Source organism: Leptodactylus fuscus, chromosome 1 (genome assembly GCF_031893055.1).
Source record: "Leptodactylus fuscus isolate aLepFus1 chromosome 1, aLepFus1.hap2, whole genome shotgun sequence".
Taxonomy (NCBI): domain Eukaryota; kingdom Metazoa; phylum Chordata; class Amphibia; order Anura; family Leptodactylidae; genus Leptodactylus; species Leptodactylus fuscus.
Window position 1 is genome coordinate 109,323,782 of NC_134265.1, and position 24,153 is coordinate 109,347,934.

General features: G+C 40.9%; 2 protein-coding genes across 4 annotated transcripts in view; one reads left to right on the top strand and one right to left on the bottom strand.

Annotated features, from left to right (window-relative positions):
- PI4KA (phosphatidylinositol 4-kinase alpha) overlaps positions 1–4,237 on the bottom strand; it is a 114,427-nt gene extending 110,190 nt beyond the window's left edge. The window contains exon 1 of the mRNA XM_075275525.1: positions 3,977–4,237. Coding sequence (XP_075131626.1) covers positions 3,977–4,081 — 105 coding nt within the window. The 5' untranslated portion in view covers positions 4,082–4,237. The remainder of the gene's footprint in view (positions 1–3,976) is intronic.
- A 182-nt stretch (positions 4,238–4,419) lies between these two features.
- Positions 4,420–18,324, top strand: SNAP29 (synaptosome associated protein 29). Of its 3 annotated transcripts, none has more exons than XM_075275393.1 (6): positions 4,420–4,500; positions 4,616–4,865; positions 10,092–10,285; positions 10,690–10,775; positions 12,914–13,006; positions 14,921–18,324. In XM_075275393.1, the coding sequence occupies exons 2-6, from the start codon at positions 4,626–4,628 to the stop codon at positions 15,079–15,081; spliced, it is 774 nt and encodes a 257-aa protein (XP_075131494.1). In that variant the 5' UTR covers positions 4,420–4,500; positions 4,616–4,625; the 3' UTR covers positions 15,082–18,324. The 3 variants fall into 3 exon arrangements, with proteins under 3 accessions (XP_075131494.1, XP_075131502.1, XP_075131487.1); XM_075275401.1 differs by having other exon boundaries at positions 4,420–4,440; XM_075275386.1 differs by having other exon boundaries at positions 4,421–4,500; positions 4,611–4,865.
- Positions 18,325–24,153: the final 5,829 nt, after the last annotated feature.

Sequence of the window (24,153 nt, forward strand, 5' to 3'; positions counted from 1 at the left end):
TGTAACACCAATAAGGACAAGCCATAAGGTATGAAGATTGTGGAAAGAGGTGTCGCTAAGATCTGCAAACAATGACATTTTACACATAGCTCAAGTCTGTGACAAGTGGGAGGGTATAAAATCCAGACTGAAAGCAAAGTTTTTTCAGCCACATGAAACCTCAAAAATCAAGTCTAGTGGTGCGAGCTGATGGAGTGATGCCTCCTGTTCATTGACATGGCAGTTATCGCCACTTGACTCAAACTAGGAGGACCTTAAACTGAGAGACCTCGGTCCATCATTCTCCCAAATCACTGCACACCTACACCAAGTTGTCAGTACTGTGGACTATTACATGTCTTTTGAAAGACACTGGGCCACAAGCTAGATGTCCAGTTCAAGTGACCTCACTACTCTGCTCTCAAAGGCTATCATAGTCTTATTCACACATCAGTGTTTGTGAATAAAGTCCTTTTATTTACAAGATATATTATGGCAGAACTGACCCATTTTCCTGACAGTACAAGGTTATGGAAGAATACTGTCAGGGGGGCGTTCATCACAACCCAGCAATGACACTGAGCTGTAAGACCTGCCTCTTTAACAGTGGGGAGATACTGGTGCCGAAATTACGGCACCAATATCTCCAGCACTAGGGCGCACAGCCAGAAAGCCAACAGTATGCTGAATTCAGCACACTATCGGCTCTCTAGAAGTATATAATACCGCACATCTATGAGGACATGAAACATCCTCTTTAAGCATACTATTACGACCTGCAGCAGCTCTACACTTGTCTCCCATCGAACATATGTGAGATGTCATTGGTCAACAATTGCTAAGAGAACTGTCAGCAGCCAATCTTGACGATTTGCTTGCCCAAATTCATTCAACATGGGATAACACTACAAAGGCATTAAAGTTTAACTAAACTTTCAGATAACTTTTGAGTTTCTGGGAGTACTTGAGCAATAAATTTTATAATATATTTTATTATATTCTGGTTCCTTTCTGTGATATCCTGCATCTCTTTATTCTTTCTCTTGCTTCTATATTAAGAGCTGTCTCCTGCTTCTCACTGTATATGGAGTAGGGGCTTGTGTAAAAGAAAATGATAAGGGAGGGTCACTATAAAATCTAGAAATTTGGCATCATATGAAATGATGCTCATCTTTCATATGACACTAATGGCTGTAGTTGTACCTGTGTTATTTCCAGAGATATCCCAGAATCTGGATATTTACTCGTATACGTAGCTTCAGCTACATTCTTGAATCGTCAACCTCCTCTTTGAAATTGACACCAGAAGTCCTGCTCCATACGTCACTGCTGAGATCAATCAGTGACCTCAGTAGCCACAGGAAAGGGAACCAGTGACATCATAGTTCATTTCCTGTAACTGGTGAGGCCACTGATTGACCTCAGCAGTCACATGTGGAGTAAGACTTCCAGTTTCATTGCACAAAGCAGAATGGACAGCAGTAGCAAACACCAGAGTACCAGGTATGTTTTTTTTTTTTATTATTATTAATCTAATGTTTCACCTTCAACTGCCTCCTGAGCGAGTTTTCAAATTCCTGAACAACCCCTTTAATAGAGGTTTTCCATCATCACAAGATAGATTATCAGTATGTGATTTGTGGGAATCCGATACTCAGACCCTGCACATATCAGCTGTTGCAGCAGCATCCGAGTGTCAGAGGATGCCATTGGGCAGCGAGCACGCGCAACATCGCTCTTATTCAAGGAATAGGAACTGCACAGCATCCCCATTTACTGCATGGCGATTGTACTGGGGAATATAGGCAAACAGGTTTTTATAATAGATTAATTTTAAGATGTTCAAATCATAAATACACCTTTATTTAGAAAGTTATGTTTTAGTAAATGGAAAATGGATCACTTCAGCCATAAAGCACCTTGTAAATAAAAGGTCTGGGGTTACAAACACTGACGTGTGAATAAGACTTCCTCCAAAAGCCTGAACGGCAACAAATTCTGTTGTTGTCATTGACACTGCATCAAAACCATTCTTCTGTCAAAATGATCTTAGACACAATCACATTCCACTACTAAGGTTTTTCTTGGTTTATTAATACCATTTGCTTTAAGAATCTTTTTACAGAATGAACACATTCTAAACTGAAAAACAAGGTACACTCCTAAAATTCAATAAGGATATGGATAAATCACCATCAGTATAGTGCTGGACAACACATGGCTACAACCAACAGTGACAGTCCCCCAGGACTGGACATAAAAATAAAAAAAAGTATGTTGCTCTTTGAGAAAGGAAAAGGTGCAGGAAGGAAAAGAAAGCTTCCGTCATGTTTTTTTGTTTTTTTTCTCTTTCTCTGGAGTGAATACAGACAGAGAGGGCCATTTCAGGTCTGTTAAAGTCCATTGCTCTTCTCTTTTGACAGAGGAGAGCAAAACATTATTAATTACAGTGAAGTGATTTATTTTATTTTTTTTAACTATCATACTCACCTTTCATTGGCCCAGCAGAGCCCAGGGGCTTGTTCCAGAAGAAGTCCTCACTGCACATGACCATCATAGGAAAAACCCAGGACATCACCAGTGACGTATGTCAGTGACATGCTGATTGACCTCAGCAGTCATATGCAGCAAGGAATTCTTCTGGAAAAAAAACCCCAGGCACTGCTAAACCAAAAAGAGTGGCAGTAGACACCGGAGAGCAGGGAAAAGGTGAGTAGGTTTTGGGTTTTTATGTTTCACCTTCCCCAGCCTCCTAGCCCAGAACTGTAATTCCTGGACAACCCCTTCAAATGAAATGTTCAGACTTTTTTATGCTGTTTTTTAAGTCGGGAGCAAATATATTACAAAAGTGAAGGGTGTGGTCTGGGAAGACAGGTACATTCCAGCCAGGCACCTAAAGGGTGTTTGGTAAAGATTCACACCAGGGAGGTCAGCTGACTAATCAGGCCCTAATAACAGTCTGAGTGTGAAGACTAGCAGGGTGGCACCACACTGACAGAGTTGAACTGTCCAGACCGGACCGCCAAAGCAGGTACTGTGCCACCTGTTGTTGCCAAGGTGGGAGACTGGTAGCCAGTCTCCTGTATAGTCAGGGAAAAGTTTCCTTACGTTTAAGTTAGTTTGTAAGTTAGTTACTTATGGCTACAGCGGTTGCACTTAAAGAGGACCTTTCATCAGATTGGGCACAGGCAGTTCCATATACTGCTGGAAAGCCGACAGTGTGCTGAATTCAGTGCACTATCAGCTTTCCAGCAGTATATGGAACTGCCTGTGCCCAATCTGATGAAAGGTCCTCTTTAAAGGGCGATTTGCTTCTTGTACAGTGATGGCACACACACATCATCACTGATCTATCTCACTAGGATATGCTACCACTTTTAAAGTCATCAGAGGTCAGACCTCTGGGAATCCCATAGATCCTCAGAATGAACGGGGCACTGCAGGTTTGATACTGTTTTCCGTGCATTGATATACTAACACCATTTTACATCATTTACATACTATAGACATTTATATTGCTCATCACAAGTCCAGAGCTGTATTTACTATTCTGCAATCTTCAGAGCTGAAATCTCCCAGCATTCATCACGGGCTCAATAATATTCAGTGCCTGTGATTTCCATTCTAAGGAATTATCTACCGTATACACCAAACCCAGCAACTGCAGCCAAGTGTATTAGTATGTGATCACGGCCAGATGTCATATCTAGGATTTACTAGCCACAGATACCTTCAATAAACGCAAGTGTAAGCGATGACTCGCCCAGTGACAGGTAGCCACATCCAGTGTGACAGGTAGCCACATCCAGTGACAGGCACTTAGCCCACCTCCGCCATATGGGGGTGAACGCCCCTCCCCACATGCCAATGCCAGGTGCGTGCCCCCATCTCCAGGACTACTGTACCCCGGATGATGCCTTTCAGTAACTTTCCCGCTGCAGCTACGTGTCCCCTCAGCAGTACGCCAACACCTCACCAGAGCTCAGCCCTTTCTCACCTTCTCCAAGGCCGCCGGTCTCTGCACTGCCAGGGAGCGGGCAAGGGACAGCACAGTGTTAAAATAAAACCCCCGGGAGCTACTGCTGTCCCCCTTGGCCGCCATGTTCCTCCCGGAGCCGTCAGATGACGTCAACCTCCAACCTGATCAGATCACATGACCATTAAAGAAGAAGTAGAAGAGCGCGACCGTCCCTCGTTACTATGGCAACTAGTATAGAATGACACTTTTTAGGCAGCAGGAAGCTACTTTCGATATATGGAACAAAACGTACACTAACACCGACATGTATGTGTATCATTTATAACAGCAACCGAAAGGTGGCGCCATAAATGGTCAGCTTCGTCATATTCTCTTTTTCGTAGGCTTATAGCTCGCTTTATGGTACAGCACTTAGGGCGGAAGTTGGTAAGAGGAAGGTCGGTGACGTCGGCAGAAGGGCGGAAGTGAGCCAAAAGAGTCAGGTGAGCAGCGGGGGCTGGGCTCGGTGCTACTATACGTTCGCATATCGAGGTTGTTTACCGGTAAGATGGTTGTTCTGTATACTCCCAGTGTCATATATGTATATATGTGCCTGCTGTAGGTCATCCTTATGGCTATTATGTCACGTGATTGAGTGTATCTCCCTCCACAGTGCAGACTCATCATCATGTCGAAGAGCTACAACCCCTTTGATGAGGATGAAGATGATGATTTCAAGCCTGTGAAATGGAACAATGATGAAGACCCCTATGAATCCCCAGCTGACAGGAGAAGTCGAGAGGAGGCAGACAGGCAGAGGTCCCTGCAGCAAGAAGTTCTGAGGAGGGCACAGAGCACAGTGGAGAGCAGCAATAGATCTGTGTCCCTTATCTATGAGTCAGAGAAAGTAGGGGTGGAAACTGCTCAGGTGAGTGGGCCCTTCATGGATATAGAACCTATGGGCACGTAGAGCCTGGGTGGGTGTCGCCACCATGTATGTCACACATATCCATACATCTCCATTTATTTTAGTAAAACAGACTTGAATTCAGTACACCATCAGCTTTCTAGCGGTATATAACAGCACTTCCTTGGTGCAGATTGTAAGAGCTGATGCATGGAGAAAATGTGAACGTTTGCTTTTAATGTTTCTGGTGAAATGTGACTATACATGCAATTATATGAATGTATTTGTTCAGTGACACATGATTGGACACTTGCCTTCTACAAAAACATTGCTTAAGAAGGTGACTTATCAAAACCACATTTTTATTTTTTTACCTTTAATAATTTTTTTGAAATTTGCTGACACAGATCACAGTTTAGGGGGTTTCAAGCACTAGCACATTTAGATTGTACTCCCCCTGCACTATCTACGTTCTACTCTTCTCCTTTTTTTTTAGTTTTTTCTTTGTGGTACAAAGCTGCTGGACTGTGAAGGGTGCATCAGACCTGAACACCAGCTGCAGGAAGATCTTTGAAAAAGTTAAAGATTACAATTAATTACATTTATTCTGTACTGAAAAATAAAGAGCTATTCTCATCTCTGCTTACCGTGGTTAAAATGGGAATAGTCCTCTCTAGTGAGTTACTGAGGTGATCAAAGACAGCCGAATGCTTGTATTCACATATGAATAAGTGTATTCACATATGAATATGATTTTTTAATAAAGGAATCACTTTATAATGAAAGACTCACACAATTAAAAGGATAAAAATAGGTAAAAGTTTATTATACTTAGCTTCGCTGAAGAAAATAGTTCACATCACAGTTTGGGGAGCCCCTTTCACTATGTTTGTTACACAGATATAGAATCAGCAATGAGAACACAGCATGGATAGTTCTGTTCCAGTGTTGAGGCTCCAAATCATCTTCATGTCAGCCCGTCTTATACTGGTGGGAGACTTTGAAGACAAGCCCTCTCTTACTACACAAAAGCTATGTACATCAGAGGACATTTAGGAAATCACACCTCCATTCAGGGGATGGGTAACAGGGCCAATAAACCTGCAATTATCATGTGAGTCTCCAGAACAAAGGTGCACTGACTACCTGGCAGGAAGAGCCACACAGTTCAGATAGGGACATTTTAACGGTGATGAAAATGATAGAGATACATGGATAGTGTGCACGTCATATATATATATATATATATATATATATATATATATATATACACACACACACACGTACATCACCTACCCACATAAGACCACAACATAACTGTGTATATTCTTGAATACATGCATAGAACAAAACATCATATGTGTTTATAAGCCATATTAAACTGAAATGAGATGTAACATTTGACTCCCTCTTATAATGCTGTCTGTGGTTCCAAAATGTATTTAAAAAACAAACAAGCAAACAGAGGAATAGTATAGCTGCATAGTGTGCAGCCTAGATGTCGGCATTGGCTGGCCATAGCTATATTATTACCCTGATGATACAGTTATCTGGGGAAACATGTAGGGAGAGCTCTTCTTAGACTGCTAGCAGCTTTTAATAAGAGCTGATATTCTGGAACAGCACTTTCAATATAAGACTCTCAGTATACAGAGTAGACTCTTACAGTAAGTTCACACGGAGGTTTTTGGACCGGAACCTAAGGCGAAGGCCGCCTCAGGTTCCGGTCGAAAAAGCAGGTATCCATGGCTGAATGCCGATCCACTGCATCAGCATCCTGTCATGCACTCCGCTCGGGAGGAAGGAGTGTCTTCAGGCCGAATCGCAAGGCGAAACGGCCTGAAGAATGAGCATCTCGCTTTTTTTTCTGGGAGCTGAAATAAGCCGGCTCCTGGAAAAAACACCTGACCGGCTCCCATTGCTTTCAATGAGAGCCGTCTTTTTGGTCAGGATTTTGAAGTGAATACGGCCTCAAAATCCCGACCAAAAAACCCCATGTAAACTTAACCTTAGAGTGCATCTCCTTGGAGGTAAAGCAAAGCTCTGTTTACTATTTGCTGGTTAATATTTTCTACCGGTACCAATACTTAATAGGTCTGTCCCATATATCTTCAGGCTCTTTTAGGGGGTTAGAAATATATAAATTAATAATGTTTGTCTGTACTAAATAAAAGTTAAGTCTTACTACTTTTTCTATGGCCAGTTTTAGAAGGTGACTTCTATAGTTTGTACATGTGATATATGAAAACATGTTTTCCAAGCTTTGGACGTTTACCTAGAGAAGATAGCAGTGCTTGCTTTGGCTCCATCTGTAAGAGTGCTTTCTGTTCTGTGGATCTCCCTCAACTACCTCTGCACGTCCTAAATCTGCCAAAATGGTATGCTACCGTACAAGACGAATGTGTCGCAACTCCCATGACAATGGTTAGTTACAGTAGCCATATCCAATCTCATTCACTTTTTGTAATATAAAAAAACAAAAAAACTTGATAGTCTTCAGTAGTTGATACCTTTTTAATGGCTCACTTTTTGTAGAAATTGTTTTTGGCTGTGTTTTTCTGAGTAGATTTTATCAAAAGAAAACAATTCAACAGTGAAAACAACAGTGAAAAACAATTCAACAGTGTTTCTGATATTTATTTTTTTTCTTGAAGGGAAAATATTTTTTGTATTTGCATTTACTTTCTAAAATTAAGTTTTCCCGTTTTCATATAATTTTGCTGGCTACACTAAATCATATTTTCAGGAAAAGAAAAAATAGCTAAATCTCTTCCTTGTAAAGGTTACTAACACTTTCAGTGATGCAGTACGTTGGGTAAGCAGATTTTTTTTGCAAAGTAGTCAGTTTTTGTGAAACAAACTTTCACGTTACAGATTCTACAGTAAAAAGGGAAAAAAATTTCCATACGTAGCTAATATGCTCAGGAAGTATGTAAAGTTCTATTCATATGGCTGTGTCCATTTTTCATCAATATTCGATTGTTCAATTTACTTTTTAAAAAAAAAAAATTTATGTACGTTTAAAAAAAAAAACAAAACAGGTCTGACACGCTGAAAAAGGTTATATAACTACACCAATGCAATATTTCAGCTGGTCTTCTAGTAGTGGTGCTATTGGCAGGAAATTCTCACAAAATGTCAATAACAACCCATCCAATCCACACAGGCAAAGAAATCAAACCGTAGATATCCATAAATTATGTGTAATAATGAGAAATGGCACAAGGAAAAAGTATTGAACAAGTTTACTGAAATGTATTTAAAGGGACTCTATCACCTAATTTCAGCAATGAGATACATATATTGCTGAATAGGCTTAAAAAAGCTATTCAGGCCCCGCTATTCATTTTCTAAAAGACCACTCCGTTGTGAAGTTTAATTGTAAAAATCTATATGTAAATGATACTTGCCATGCACAATGGGCGTTTCGTACACCCCTCAACGTCATCCTTTGATGCCGCCCTCCTCTTGATTCTTCTTTGTAAGACGTCCTCCTTCCCTTGCGATCTTCCACCTCCATCTTCCTTTCTTCTGGCGGTTTTCAGCAAAATCCCCTGAGAACTACACAAAAATGGCGCCGGAGCGTGCGCAGTAGCACTTAGACTTAGAAACGCGTTGAAGTGCGTCCATGTACTTGTCCTCCTTGTCTATCCAGGCCCATCCACTTACCAATATGGCTTCAGGTACTCAGGTTTCAACTCTGCATTGATCTTGGTTGTAGCCTTAGTACTATTATTTCTATGGCTGCATAGTATATAGAATTGGTTCATATATGTATCTGGATTTGAGATTCTTTCCAGGTATGATCCTGTTATTGTAGCTATATTCACATTGATTCATCTGTGATATGGTTTTCAGATTACTTCAATTAATCCAGTTCATATGAAATAAATATTTTTCCTTTGACCCATGATCTTCTTTATACCATTGCTATGCAGTCTATGTAGCCAGACTATTTCCATGTGTACTCCTTATTGGTAAGTTTACCTGTATACTTGTCACTTAAAGGGGCTCTATCAGCAAAATTATGCTAATAGAGCCCCACATATGCACCATGGGCGGGGATAAACGATGCAACGTCAGCTTCGGCTACGCCTGCCTCTTCTGTCTTCTTGTAGTGACGCCCTCTGGTTCCGTGTCTTCTGGCTTCTTCTCTTCAAACCCCGCGCCTGCGTAGTAGCGCTTCCCTCCGGAGCACTACTGCGCAGGCTCACTCGCCATTTTACTTAATGGCAGTTCGCGAGTGAGCCTGCATAGTAGCGCTCCGGAGGGAAGCGCTACTACGCAGGCGCAGGATTTGAAGAGAAGAAGCCGGAAGAAGACACGGAACCAGAGGGCGTTTCTCAGGCAGTTCTTTGTTTTTGGAGGAATTATATGTATAATGCTGAGCTGCAGCTTGGGCATGTAATCAATGGGCCTGACATCACTGGGCTGACAAGTGTTGAGGTCTCTTCATATAGCTGATTGGTGAGGGTACCAATAGAAAGGTCCTCAGTATCATGTTTACAAGAAAACTGCTCTAAAACTTTTCAGTTTAATTTTGTCTATAACTTCTATTTCTTCTGAATCTTGTTCTATATAACAGCTTTACAATGTTAAAATTCTACTTAAAAATATGACTACTCTTAGGTCAGCCATACACTGCTGCTGATCAGATTTTGGACTGCAATCAGATTGATGATGGAATTGTTCATGTATGAACGATTTCACAGTCAACATTAAAGGGAGTCTGTCCCCAGAATATCAACTCAGCCTTTCAGATTGATTTAAGGTGATTTTAACCAGACAGTGTCTTTATCTTGTAAATCGCTGCCTCCATTTCTGAGATATCACTGATTCTGTCAATATGCGAATGAGCTCTTTGGAGCAATGAGGGCATTACTACTTAACTCTTTCGAGCAGTGATAATACCCTCTTTGCTCCAGAGTTCGTTTGCACTAACTGTGATAGCTCAGCAACTGAAGTACCAATTTTTTTTTAAGGGGAAAATACTGTTAGGATAGGGTCACCTGAATCAATCTTTTTGTGGGGCTGAGTTCTGCTGACCAATTCCCTTTAATAACTAAGTTGCCCAATCAAGAGGCAGTTTATTGGTTTGCAAAGAAAGAAAGCGGCGCAGTCAGTCTGTGTACTGGCTACTGATCTTGTCCAATTGTCTGTTTGCAGAAATCTAATGGGTGGCCAGGTTAAGCTAGATCAGGTGATGTAATGTATCATATTTAACATGTTTGATTTCATTCTGCACAGGAACTAATGCGGCAGGGGGAAGCCTTGAAACGTACAGAAAAAATGGTGGACAGTATGGAACAAGAAATGAAGACCAGTCAGCGGCACATCAATAGCATAAAGAGTATCTTTAGTGGCTTCACAAACTACTTTCGAGCCAAGCCTGCAGAGACTCCCGCTCAGAACGGAGCCTATGACTACACAGCCAGCAGCAAGTAAGCTAATATGTCTACCGTACATACTTTTATCTATGGCAATACACGTGAAAAGTTTTCTCAGGGTCTTTAGATTTTCTTTCAAAAGTTCATAGCTCAATAGCTATCTGTCTATTCAGCACATGTTTAAGCAAAGTTTTCTATACATTTATAGTATAAATGTGTTTTATGTCATATTCTGTACACAAGTAAATTAAGGGGGTTGTCTCATGAAGTAAGGTCTGCATTACCTTTGTCCCGCTCCACATTGAACCAGAGTACTGCCAGGCTGAATAAGGGCAGGGCTGGTTGTAGTTGGTGCTCCCATTCACTTCAGTTCTATATTTCGGCTATGATGATTTCCTAAACAACATGTAATGTAGAAGAATGTAAACTATTATATTTATGTCATGCTATATATTTAGATTACAGGATGCCATGTCAAAAAGCAAAGAACAAGAAGACCAGTATGAAGCCACACATCCAAACCTACTAAAGCGAGATACTGTAGGTAAGGAAGGATTTGGAGTTTATAATATTACAGCATAGCCTAGCTGCCGGGACTCCAAGAAGTTATTATCTGGTACCCAAGCCAACAGTCATGAATAGCTATTAAGAGAGAAGGAGTAGCCTTCACTTCTGGAGTCTGGTAGGGAAACTGAACAATGATTTTTTTTTACCGGTGAATAGTGTAGATTTCATTGTTCAGTGCAGTTGCAGTTTCCCTTGTCTCTGTTGTGCACATTCACTAGAAATAATGTTGCATTTCAGCTTATGCTCTGTATATAGGCTATATCAAGTTCGCGTGATGAAGTCTGTATATTCTAGTTCTGACCTATTTGTTGCAGCACATATTGCTTACATCAGGTGTAGTATGGCTTTATTTTTCTGATCATAAAATCTGGCAGAATGCTGAAATTATTCCTTAAGTCAAAATATTCTACCTGGGGGGCCACACGGTGGCTCCGTGGTTAGCACTGCAGCCTTGCAGCACTGGGCCCTGGTGTTCAAATCCCACCAAGGGCAAAAAACCACCTGCAAGGAGTTTGTATGTTCTCCCCGTGTTTGCATGGATTTCCATCCCATATTCCAAAAAAACATACTGATAGGGAAAAATGTACATTGTGAGCTCTATGTGGGGCTCACAATCTTCATTTAAAGAAAAAAAAAAAAAAAACTATTCTACATTGCATGTTTTAATGTGATTTCAAAATCCATATATTTTTATTTTTTTATATCTGACTTTTGTCTTGGCATATATTTAGGCAACTGGCATGAGCAGATATTTTATGGTTGATTATACATTTGCCCATTTTTAGCTTTTTTTCATATATACAGTGTATCCTCCAAGAGGCGCCGCTCTACTGATTCCTAGGCAGTTGGTAAATTTTCTCTAGCCCCGCCCATTTCCAGGCAGTCTTTTATGTTTCAGTACAATTATGCTGTCTCAGGTAGGTGGTCATAGGTTGGAGCAGAGAATTAGAGACTTCTCACCTGACTGTAGAGAGCCTAATTGTGCTGAAACTAATAGCACCATTGGGGGCTAGAGAAAAAAATTCCAACTGTGCCAGAATCATTGGAGCAGTATCTATTGAAGGTGGTGAAAGGTACTCTTTACGCCTTGGACACCAGTTTTCTGCTATGCAAGGAATGAAAAAGTAGAGGTTTTTGCTCAAAAATATGTGACTTTTTTTTTTTTCTCTTTTATGCTGTCTCTCCACTTTCCTGGCATAAAGGACGACTGAAATGTACGTCAGATATCAGTTGGCATAGATTTTAGTGCGGACACAAATCCATGAGAAGTTGTGTGCACTCTCCGCCAGCGCAGGAGATATGAAAATACCAGTTTTAGAGATGTTTTCCAGGAATATGGAAAAAGATTAAAAACATGTTGGTTTACGTGATACTTGCCTCCATGCTGTCAGCAACATGCAGAAGCTGGTTTTGCTTATACGGGTAGGCTTGTGGAAAACCATGGCCGCCATTGCAATTCTCTGTGTGAGACCAGTCCTGGACCGGTCTCTGCTGTGCTAGGTGAAGAGGTGGAGTCGGAAAGAGCTTCATTCAGTGTATGTCTGTTAAGGCTGTGTGTCAGCCTGACAGGACTTCTGAGACAGTGACTGCGGCTACTGTAATACCAGGAGGAGCAGTACAACTTTGCTTGTCGACTGCTTTACCATCTTCTGCTATTAGTGTAGCCATAGTCACTGTCAGAGGTCCTGTCAGGCTGATACAGTCTGAACAGAAACCAATAAATTAAGCCCCGTCTCAACTTAGGCTCCTCCCCTATAGCTGCAGGAAATTCATCCAAGGTGGGTTTTACATAGAGAAAAGTGATGGCAGTCATGTGTTTTTTGTTTTGTTTTTTTCCTGTAATTGTGCAAAAAAACAAGCTCCAGCAGCAGATGCAGGTACCATTACTAGACCCATTGACTATGCTGTCTGTCGTTTTTAAACGGAAGCGGCAGAGGTAAAAGTTCTTTCGCACAGAGGAGAGCATAGCCTAAAGGACATGCATGCTAACACAGAACTTACAGTTCGTGAAAATCAAACCAGCTTATAGTTTATTTAGCTTGTGGTGTAATATACATTTCTTTTTATTATATTTTCATTCCACATTAGACTCATTTATATTTTCCATTTTTCTAGACTCCAGCAGAGGTTTAGGTGCAACCAAGTCGGAGTATGAACATAAGAACCCAGCTCTGAGAGACTACCACAGGAAAGTCGACAGTAATTTAGGTAATATTGTCCTTCTGTTTGTTTGTTTCTAAAGTTATAAATATATACATACATACAAACCACTAAAATTTGCAGAAAAAGTTAACGTAAATGTTCTAAAGAAGTCATTTTGTTTTCAAGGCCTGATTTAAATCTAATTCTATTAAAATATTACTAAAGAAGCATTTACCATCTTCTTTGGACTATATGGAGCAGTTCACACAACTGAGAATAAAGAGGAATTTGAAGAGGGATAACAAACTGCCAGGCGCCCATGTAGAGGCAACGTTGCGGAGAAAGCGAAACCCATCATACATTGCGGAAAAATATGCACAGTGGGGATGCTGCGATTTCCAAAACCGTTGCGGTTAAGGAAATTGCAGCATGTCAATTATATCTATGGAAACACTGGTGGTTTCCCTGTAGGTATAATGGAATCAGAAAGTCATTAGAAATTTTCTGTGAAAAGCACTGTGGGAAATTGCCACTATTTTTCCGCTGTGCTTTTTTACTGTAGCCCTGAACATGGGGCTTTGGCCTTAAAAAGTTTTTCCATATTGTGGGGAAGTTAGCTCAGTAGAAGCAGTGATGCGGACCCAAACAGTCAAGACAGGGACACAAAATGTGCAGCAAACTGGTTTATTTAGAGAAAAACAGGAAAATAAATAAACCTTGACTTCAGGCACAAAATAAGCAAAACAAAATACAGCCTTAACTTCAGGCAAAACAAAATAAATACAGAATGGATAACCTAACTATACGTGTTGCTTACTTCCAGCCACACAAAGAAAACAGTAGCAATATTGTCTCACTGGACTCAGGGTTACAGGACAGAACCACACACCTCCTACCACCTCATGGAACTGCAAAGCAATAGCTGCAGCCTTTTTCTGGCCCAGTAATGAGCCAAGGGTCTACACTTAGTCTGAGGCCTACTCCAGATCCTCCCTGGACCACACATATGTCAGAATCCTGGGGCTGATATATCTGGACTCCAGCACTCTGCCTGTCACCTTCTCACAATATGAACGAGTTATACACAGGATATGGCATAATTTGCAGACAGGTGGGGTCCTACCACTCAGACCACCATTGATTAGGTGGTGATACGAGTTGTTGAAACTACACCAGTGTGCATGTTATGCCTTAGCCTCTGGATGGGACATAAGCTACCCAGAAGGAAAAACCCATTTAAAGCTACATTCCGTGAAGTATAGATTTATCTCAGGGGTCGGCAACCTTCAGCACTCCAGATTCTGTAAAACTACAATTTCTAACATGCTCCATTCACTTCCATGGGAGCTCCAACAACAGCAGAGCAAGTATGCATGCTGGGAGTTGTAGTTTTACAACAGCTTGAGTGCCGGAGGTACCCCTGGTTTATTTGTAACATTAATGCAGAACCTGTGATGTTATAATAATAATAATAATAAATTTTATTTATATAGCACCAACATATTCCGCAGCACTGTACAATTTGTAGGGTTCAAATACAGACAGAAAGATACATAACAAAGAAAGTCATTTCACACACTGGGACTGAGGGCCCTGCTTGCAAGAGCTTACAATCTATGAGGTAGAGGGGGTGACACAAGAGGTAGCAGGGGCGGCATTGCTTAAACAATGGTCAGACAATTTTGTAATAGAGGTGACTGTCATTACACAAACTTAAAGCTTTATGAGCCGTCACCAGTCGTGTCCTTTAACATGTGGATGGAGCTTGGACATATAAAATTAGCCTGAAATGGCATCATATCATGTGGGGTAATGTGGGAGCAGGGACAGAGGAGGGTGATGTTATAGTGTTCTTAACTTCACTTTATTAAGGCTCTGTTCACACCATGAAAATTCCTACTTATAGATAAGAAAACGGCATATTATTCTCATCATCGCATTGGAACCAGTCAGTATTAACTCCTCCTCTTTGTTTTACAGATGATATGTCTCTAGGTTTAGGTCGGCTTAAAAATCTAGCACTTGGATTGCAATCTGAGATTGAAGAACAAGATGACACACTGGGGCGCTTGACAGGAAAGGTGGATAAACTGGACTTAAATATCAAGACTACAGACAAAAGGATCCGGGATGAGCTGTGAAAATCATCCTATGTTTCTTCTTGTATCAGTCCTTTAACATCTTAAACCCATGCTACATTTTACAGAACTAACAGTCACACGCTCCTCCGTTATTTTCTTCTTGGCCATTCATTTTAGTCTGTATTCCAGGCATACCCATACTACATACAGTTCATGCAAAATTAGGTTCTATTGTCCCTACATGTGCAGCAAAGTTTAACTTGCTTGACTCTTAAACAGTTGCCGCAAACTTTAAGGCTGGGGACACACAGGGAGATCAACGTGCACTCAGTGGTGGCTGTAACAAGTTAACATTGCAGACTAGTGTTTGCTTTAGTCTCATCCCCTCAAACTGTGACTAATGCACACAGTGCAAAGTGTCCTACTTTGTATGATTAAAACCCAAAGTGTGTCAGTCATTGGTGTGGGAGTCCTGCAGGTAAACCACTGCAAAAAAACCAACCTGATTCTGGGTGGTTTTGCTGCCACAGTATTCAGAGTAGTATGCTGTAGAGTTTCTACAATTTCTGTGGTGTGTGTCCTCAGGCTAACTATTTCAATTACTTTTGTTTATCACATTCAAGTTAAACTTTGCTGCATCTGGATATAATGAGTGAAATTGGGAAGGTTTAGTAATATATGTGACTTCATACATTGGAGATTTGCTGTAAAGGTTACAGTTACTTTTGATCTTATAGTTTATATTTTTAGAATAGTTTTACACAAATGATTGAGAAACTTTTAGAGTACATTGTGTTTCTTGTATTGTACTGAGCAATACTGTACAACCTGTATTCTCCTTCAGTTGTATTCACAGCTGGTGGTTGGAAATAGTCTTGTTTAGCATAAAGCATATCTATAAGATGTAAGCTGAACTCCTACTGTTATGGGGTAGTTTTATCTTATGTGATACACCCAGGGTCAGTACAAGATAAATAACACAATGTAGTCATAATGTAACTCGACTTTTTGTATACATTAACCAGATATGTAAGTCAAATGATGAACCTTTTCAGGAGTCATTTTCAGCTCTCCATAGGTGACATGAAATTTCCATTTTTAAATCCCTTGTTGCAGGGGCTACTTCTTCAGCTTGCAACATGCAAGCATCTTGTGTGAATATATTCACTCCTAGTAATCTTTTATGCAGTAATTTTTATCACTGAATACAAAAATTCCATATATGTGAATAAGGTTGCTTCTGCAGCAAGTGGAAGGATTTCTGCAACTAACCTGCCATGTGTGAACATACTTTAAAATAGGTGTATTGTTATTAAAAGTAAATCAATTAAAGAAATTGTAACAAGCTTTGAAATTATCCCATATTGATAGGAGGTAAATTATGATTGTTGGGGGTCCAACTGTTGGAACCCCCCACCAGCTCTGAGATGGGAGTGGGTTCTTGGTTTGCCATCCTGATAGAGCAGAAGGCTTAGCTTGCATTCTGCTGTTTCATTTATTCTCTATGGGAACATTGGTGATAGCTGAGCTCTGTACTCTGCTGTCCCCAGCACTTGTATAGAGAATGACTGAAGCAGCGGAGCACATGTTCAGCCTGTGTCTCAATCAAGACAGGGGGAACCTCACCTCCAGTCTCTGGGATGGTCGAGGTCCTGGTTGAAATCCCCCACCCAATCTTCAAGTTATTTCCTATTCTATCAAAACTTGATACAACCCTTTTAATTGATTTTCAATAATAGCAAGCACTTGAGCAGAGATAGTAACTCAGTTTATGGCCCAGTTGTTCAATTCACATTTCTGGTAGTTTAAGTTGTTTTAAAAAATTATAAGATTCTAACGCTCCTTCCCTGCTTGATATGTAATTTGCACTTCATTGCCTTTTCTTCCTTTATTTTTTTTTTTTTGTTTGTCTTCTGCACTCAGAATGATACTGTGAATATTTTACATATAATATTTTACACATCTCCATGTAATGTTGTACTTTTCTTCACATTATCTTTATCACTTATAGAAATAAGAATATATACAAAGCAATTGCAAAAATATAATTTCCCTAAACTTGGTAGGATTGCCATTATATGAACTATCGCAAAATCATAGGATACACATAGATTGATTTACAACTTTTTTTCTTGGAACCTATGGGTAACAGATAAGTAAAATGGACTCATGAGTCCCGACCAGTGACGCCTATTTTACATCCTCTATTCTCATAACAGAAAAATTACATTAACATGACATTATCAAGAGTTGTAAACACTAGAGTTAAAGGGTTTTTGACAATTTTGATATTCATGACCTGTACTTAGGATAGGTCATTAGTATCAGATTGTGGGGATCCAAATCTCCGTACCCCTTTTAATCAGCTGTATGAAGAGACCACAGTTGTCTTAAGGATCCTCCTCTCCTGACCAGAATGGTGAGTCATTATAAAGAGCGACTTTCTGTTTGGACGGTCTCTTTAAATCTAGTTTTAATTGCTTCGATCCCGTGTCCACATATTTCTTTTTTTATGCTTAATAATGGGCTACATCTCAGCAGTTAATCCCCCCATGGTCCTACTTTTCTGTGAGTGGATCTTTTTCTTGATTGGAAAGAGTAGAGAGCCACATGATCAAAAACAAAATGGATATGTTTCCAGTACAGATGCTTCACGACTGCCTTGTTTTTGTTATTCACATGGCCTCTTGTGTGATAACTAGTTATTTAAGTCACAGAAAGGCTTAACCCATATGTAATCTAGAAGAACCTGTCTCAACCTCTTCTATAGGTGAAGCAGACAGTCGCACAGCCTGTTGCTATAATAACCCATCTATACCAGCTGTCTCCCCAAATGTAGTTTGTTTTATTTTTTTTAAAAAATGAAGCTGCAAGTTCATGTAGATCACACTACAAGTATGCCAAAAGAAAGAGTGCAAGCAATGTGCAGCCTTCCTTTACACATTGAAGCCATGACAAAGTGGGCAGAGGGTACTATTTACTTCTGTCTCAGTGATCGGACTCTCTGAATATTCAGTTTTTGCAATACACAAATACTAACCACCTGTGATGTTGTCTTGTCTTATTTCTCTTGTATTGTTTCTCATAGACTGAGATTATTGTCTCAGATTTTTCTTTGCTTCTCTCTGAATAAACACCTTTCACCCAAAGCTACAGTATACCTATGTGAGCAGAGCCTTAGGCCTTGGTCACATTTAGTTAATCCATTTTTTGTTTTCTTTTTGTTTGTTTTTTTTTAAAGACAAAATGAAGATTATATTCAAAATGCATGTACAGAAAAGATAATAAAACCAATTACATATATTCAGTTTTATTATTTTATTAATTGTTCTTAGCATCCACTTCATGTAGTCAGTAATGTAAAGATGCAATATGGCGATCAAATACGCAAGTATGTATGAGGCCCCATTCAAAGGCTAAGCCCCCCCCCCCCCCCCTTTGTGGAAACGCAGCCAAAAAAAAGTTTTACAGTAATAACAGTTACTGACACTGGTTTTTCACATAGATAAAAAGCTGTAAAATGCATTATGTTAATTTGTGCTGTGGCTTTGCAATCCTTTACCTATAGATTTAATAGGGGAAGGGAAAAAAAAGCTGAGAAAAACACTGCAAAAACTCAATTAAAAAAATGCATTTTTTTTCTGAAGCGTTGTTTGGCTACATTGTTCTACATGTGATCGTAGCTTAAAACGTTCTCTCCTGAGGAATTTAGCAATCCAGTTTTATCCCAGGGTTGTGCACATCGAGAAGATAGTCTGAAGACTAGTCAAATAAAAGAGACGAGGTGACTCAGACTCCAATATGTTAAAGGAAAGAGCAACTTCCTCCAGGGCCCAAAAACTCTAGACAGTGAGGTGTCAGAACATTAATCCTATCAAACTGAAAATGGAAAGGAAGAGGTTGTCTGGAACTTAGGTCATCAATTTCAAATCACTGGTGATGTGATAGCCAGCAACCCTGCTGATAAGCTCTTTAAAGGGATCCTATCGTTCAATCACTTTTTTTTCTCCCTAACACGTCGGAATAGCCTTAAGAAAGGCTATTCATCTTCTACCTTTCGTTGTCTTCTCCACGCCGCCATTCACCGAAAATCCCGTTTTTTCTCGGTATGTAAATGAGTTCTTTAGTAGCACTGGGGGCGTCCTCAATGCTGCCAGAGAACTCTCTAGCGTCGCCTCCATCTTCTTCTGGAATGAGGTCTTCACCGCGTCTTCTTCCGTTAGCGGCTTCTAACTTCTAAGGCAAAGCCGACTGTGCATGCTCGCGGCCACAAGAAAAATGGCCACTTACATAGTATTGTAACTAGTACCCCTGTAGGAAACTTTTGTAGGCCACTTTGTTGGCCCCTTACACTACAAAGCCCCATTTACACACCCTATAATGTCTCAAAGTGGCCTCCAGACAATATAATGTCCCATAGCGGCTCCTCCACACAGCTTAATGTCTCATAGCTGACCCTTCACACAGTATAATGTTCCATACCGGCCCCTGCAAACAGTATATTGTCATATAGCGTCCCTTCTACACAGTATTATGTCCTATAGTGGCCCTTGCACACAGTAATGTCCCATTGTGGCCCCTATGGTGTTTGTTGATCCTGAATTTTTTGAGGTACACCACCCATGAAATATTATTATACTCTGGTGTCTTTTCAGAACACAGAATATAATGATTGGCTGGCACATTTTTGGCACACAATGGTGTATCTCCACTCCTGCGACCCACACACCACTTTTTTAGACAGTGAACGGAAAGGTGTAGGAATCTAGGTGAGCTGGAATGGGGAAACCCAGTCTGCCAGGTTTACTATAAATCACACTGGCGTGAGTTATACCAAAAATATATCTCAGTTTCTGACCTACATGTGCAAGAATTACTAAGAGGTTATGGCTTTTTTTTTGTAATTCTGGCCATCTTGCACCTGTCAGGGAATGAATTAAGACTGATATAAGAATCACTAGTCTTAATATATTCCCCAATATGTTATTTTGGCATATATTTGGCTTGGATACAACACAGTTCCACATCCCCACCTTTATATATAAGCGTAGTTGACAACTATATACTGATAAAAAGATCTAACACATAATGGTGAAATGCCTATAGTTGTATACATGAGTCCCCCTGCGAACTTCCGGTTGACGCATGCGCAATGGAAGCACGGCAAGAAAACTTCCGGTTCCTTAGTGAATTAACCAGGGCTGGGTATGTACTTCAGGGTATGGTCCTCGGGTTACGACGAGCCTGCTGCAGAACCTCATTTTCTGAATGCTATACAGCGTATAGCATTCGGCAAATGAAGGCTGATTGTGTAGCAGGCTCGTCCTTGCTACGAGCAGGTAAGTATGCTGTTACCAGTTGACTTTTTCTCATTGAAATGAATAGACCAGCGTTGATTGGCCAGTAGCCAGTGATTTGGCCAATCAACGCTGGTTCTGCCAGAGGCTCGTCTGAGGAGGCGGAGTCTAACATCGGACTATTCATTCCAATGAGAAAAGCTCTTGCCTGCCCGTAGCAAGGACGTGCCTGCTGCAGAATCAGTGTTCATTTGCCGAATGCTATACATATATATAGCATTCGGCAAATGAATATATATACTGTATAGCATTCAGCAAATGAGGTTCTGCAGTAGGCTCGTCGTAACCATGAAACAGTATGCCTATACCCCTGCTAGACATGGCAAACTCTGAAAACCGGAAAGAGATCTTCGACCGGAAATAGGAAGGGCGGGACATAATCCTTTGTTATTGTTGTCAAAGGGGGACTCATGTATATGTGTATTTGTGACAAGGCTGTGTCACGTGTTCCTGCTGAACATATTAGCATACCACTGTTTGCTATACATGCAGGTTACATTACGCACAATGCTGTCGTAGTGCTCTGCAAATAACTACAAACCCCACAGTTTTACATTACAATATATAGTATATTATGTATTACTAATGAATTTATAGGAATAAATCTTAAACTAAGAATATACAGTAATCGCTGAATGCAACCATAATACACCTGGGAATCTATCGTGCAAAAGACATAGAACATTATTACACAGTAGATATACACATTATATACAGTGTATATCGATTTCCATATTCATTTGAACACATGGGGTATTGATAAATCCACAAATAAATCGCTGTTTGGGCTTTAAAAGTGAAAGCATCTGCTGTTACTGAACACCACAGGCTCCTTTTGTTAGGAATCTGAGTCCTGCTGGTGTTCCTGCTTAGACATAGTTTCTTCTCTGGAGGCTTCTTGTGTAGGAAGGAAATTGGAGACATTCCATTAAATGCACTGGGGAATCACTAAAATCAAAAGCAACCCTTTACAGACTGCATAGGACTAAGGGAAGTTGTAGACCCCAGAAGCCTCCAACCATACCACACCCATCATTTCCTTCCATCACCAGATAGCTATAGAATGCAATCCAGAGTTATTAACCCTTCATTCATAGAAGAATATATGATTGTAGGCTAGTTCTGAATAGTGGTGGTGGTCAATGAACATGTATAATTGTTACACTGCACAGCTGACTACATATTACAATACAGTTTAGACTGCAGGGGACAATGTACAGCAAAAACAGAGTTGTAGCTTATTATAGGATGTTAAAGGCGTTGTCACATTAAGGACACTTCTATCCGCATACCAGGGAATAAGTGTCAATCACTGGGAACCTGAACACCAGGTCCGCTAAGGCCTCCTTGTGACTGAAGAGCCAGTGCACTTGCATGGCCAATACTCTATTCACTTCCATGGGGCTGCTAGGAGTATAATCTCCAGGAGGGCCCTCAGTTCCATAGAAGTGAATGGAGCACTGGTCAGACAAATGCACTGGCGCTCCATTGAAAAGGAGGCTTTATGGAGACTTTTGGTCCCCAATTCTCCTGATCACTGGGGGACCCAACGATCAGGCCACCAGCAATTGGACAGTTATCCACTGTCCTGTCGATAGGGTATAAGAGTCCATAATGGGACAAACCCTTTAAGTACTTGTTTGTGAAATGTATGGTTGGCTAACCAGGAAACTTACATTTGCCAGCTTTAAGAGCACAAGAAGACCACCTGGCTATAGAAAAAGCTTTGGAGTCCCATTCTCATATAAATCACAGTATTTTCATATGCAAATGAGGGATAACATTATTTTCTCTGGAATCTAGAGCTGAGACTAAAGCCCAGTATAAAACTTTGATTTACATGCAAATGGGGCTCCAAAACTGAATAACAGAAGCATATTTGGAAACTGTAGAATCCCCTGTTTAGAATACATAGACTGTTGATAGCAGATCATTGATGCTATTTAGGGATGAATAAATTTGATTTTGTCAGCAGCTTATTGTCAGATTCACATGAGGCAGGGTGCTGCCAACAATGTGACATCTTATGTTGTGATCTGTAGCACCTTTACCTTGGCCCGAGAGTGACCATTCCTAGGAACAATAGTTCATGATAGTTGGACTATGGGGCCTCATGATAAAAGCTAGGGCAATAAATTATTGTTCCCTATCGTCCGTACCAGTGGCACAATGTGGGGTATTTCTGCCCCTGTGTGCTGGTAGGACAGGCGGAATATTTAATTAGCCAATAAAAATACATGGCTTGCCCTATAACATTGTCCAAGCACCTCCCCCCTGCGTGTTTTTTTTTTGTCCTGTGTGACTGGACAGGTGGTGAGGAGGCCTGTGGCCTCCTGTAGGGGTTGGAAGAAGGTGTCTGTTAACCCCTTCTTCTTTCCTTCTTTCTCTTTCCCTTTTCTTTCCTCCTGAGAGAAAGATTTGGGTTTTGTCTTACCTGCTCTGCAGGGTGTTCTGATGGTTCAGCTGTGCACAGCTTATTCACTGCCCAGTAAGGTAAGGGTGTGTTCACACATCAGTATGCCATCCGTCAGTTTGAATTCAGTTTCACACTTTAAAACGGATAGCGTTTTCTATTAGCATCAAAAGGTGTCAGTATACAATCAGTATGTGCATCAGGCTGTTTTACTGTGTGAAACTGAATTCAAACGGATGGCATACTGATGTGTGAACATACCCTAAGCTGAGTCCTAGCTCCAGCTTTCCTCTGTGTTTAGTGCAAACTAAAAACACTGATACTTTTTGCTATGGGCACTCTGTGGGAGCTTCAGCTTTCCCTTTATGCTTAGTGCATAGTCTGAGCACTTATGTCTATTGCAATGGCCTGTATGTGCCTGGCTGTGTTACAGTCAGGCATATACTTTGTGTGGCAGCTTGAGCTCCCTTTATGCTTAGTGCATAGTTTGTGCATGTCTTTTGCGATGGCCTGTGCGATTGCTATGGCTTGACCGCACCTATCTGGCCGGGCTTCACCCGTTGCCCTAAAGCGCAGCTAATGTGAACAGCATCCTGTGAGATGACAGTGAGTTTTCCAGCAACTCCCACAGCTCTGGTGAGGTAAGCTGAAGGTGCACCAAGACTACTTTTGTGAGTGAACAAGTCCCTTTTTAAAAATAAAATAAAAAAAATGGGAGTTTTTTTGTGTTGCTGTCTGTAAGGAAACATACTTTTATGTTGAGTGCACTGGGTCTAGAGTTCCATACTGTTTATACTCTACCCGAAGGCTAGATCTGCCTGCTGCCATCTGCATCATTTGCCTGTGGGCTGCCTGATTAACACCTACTGTGTCGGCTTGACTACCTGGCTCATCGCACTGTTGCCTACTTGGGCGGCCATCTGCAGCATCTGCCTGACTCGGCTACTGGCCTCCTAGTCAGGGCTACCTGCCTTGAGTACCTGTAGGAGCATCGTGAGCAGAAGCATATTGCTGGTGCAGATTATAGACCCTCCTCAAAGGAGGTGGTTTGGTGAGTACGGATCCGGAATAAAAGTGAAAACATTTCCTCACTTCTAGTAGACATCCGTACTTTCTTGTCTCAGCTCGCAAAGAAGCCATGCCCTGGAAGACTTTCCCTGTCGCTCCCCTCTATGAGGCTCCAGGAAGACGACAACTCTTTCCAGCAGACCTGTGTTTCACTATGAACAAACTACCAGGCTGCTGAAGTCCATCCAGTCTACAGTGGACCAGGATGTTGATGGGGAAGCCTCCATGTCTGCCTCTGGGGGTCATATCACCTTCCATGCGGACGCCACAGTGGCTGAACTTATGATTCAGCAG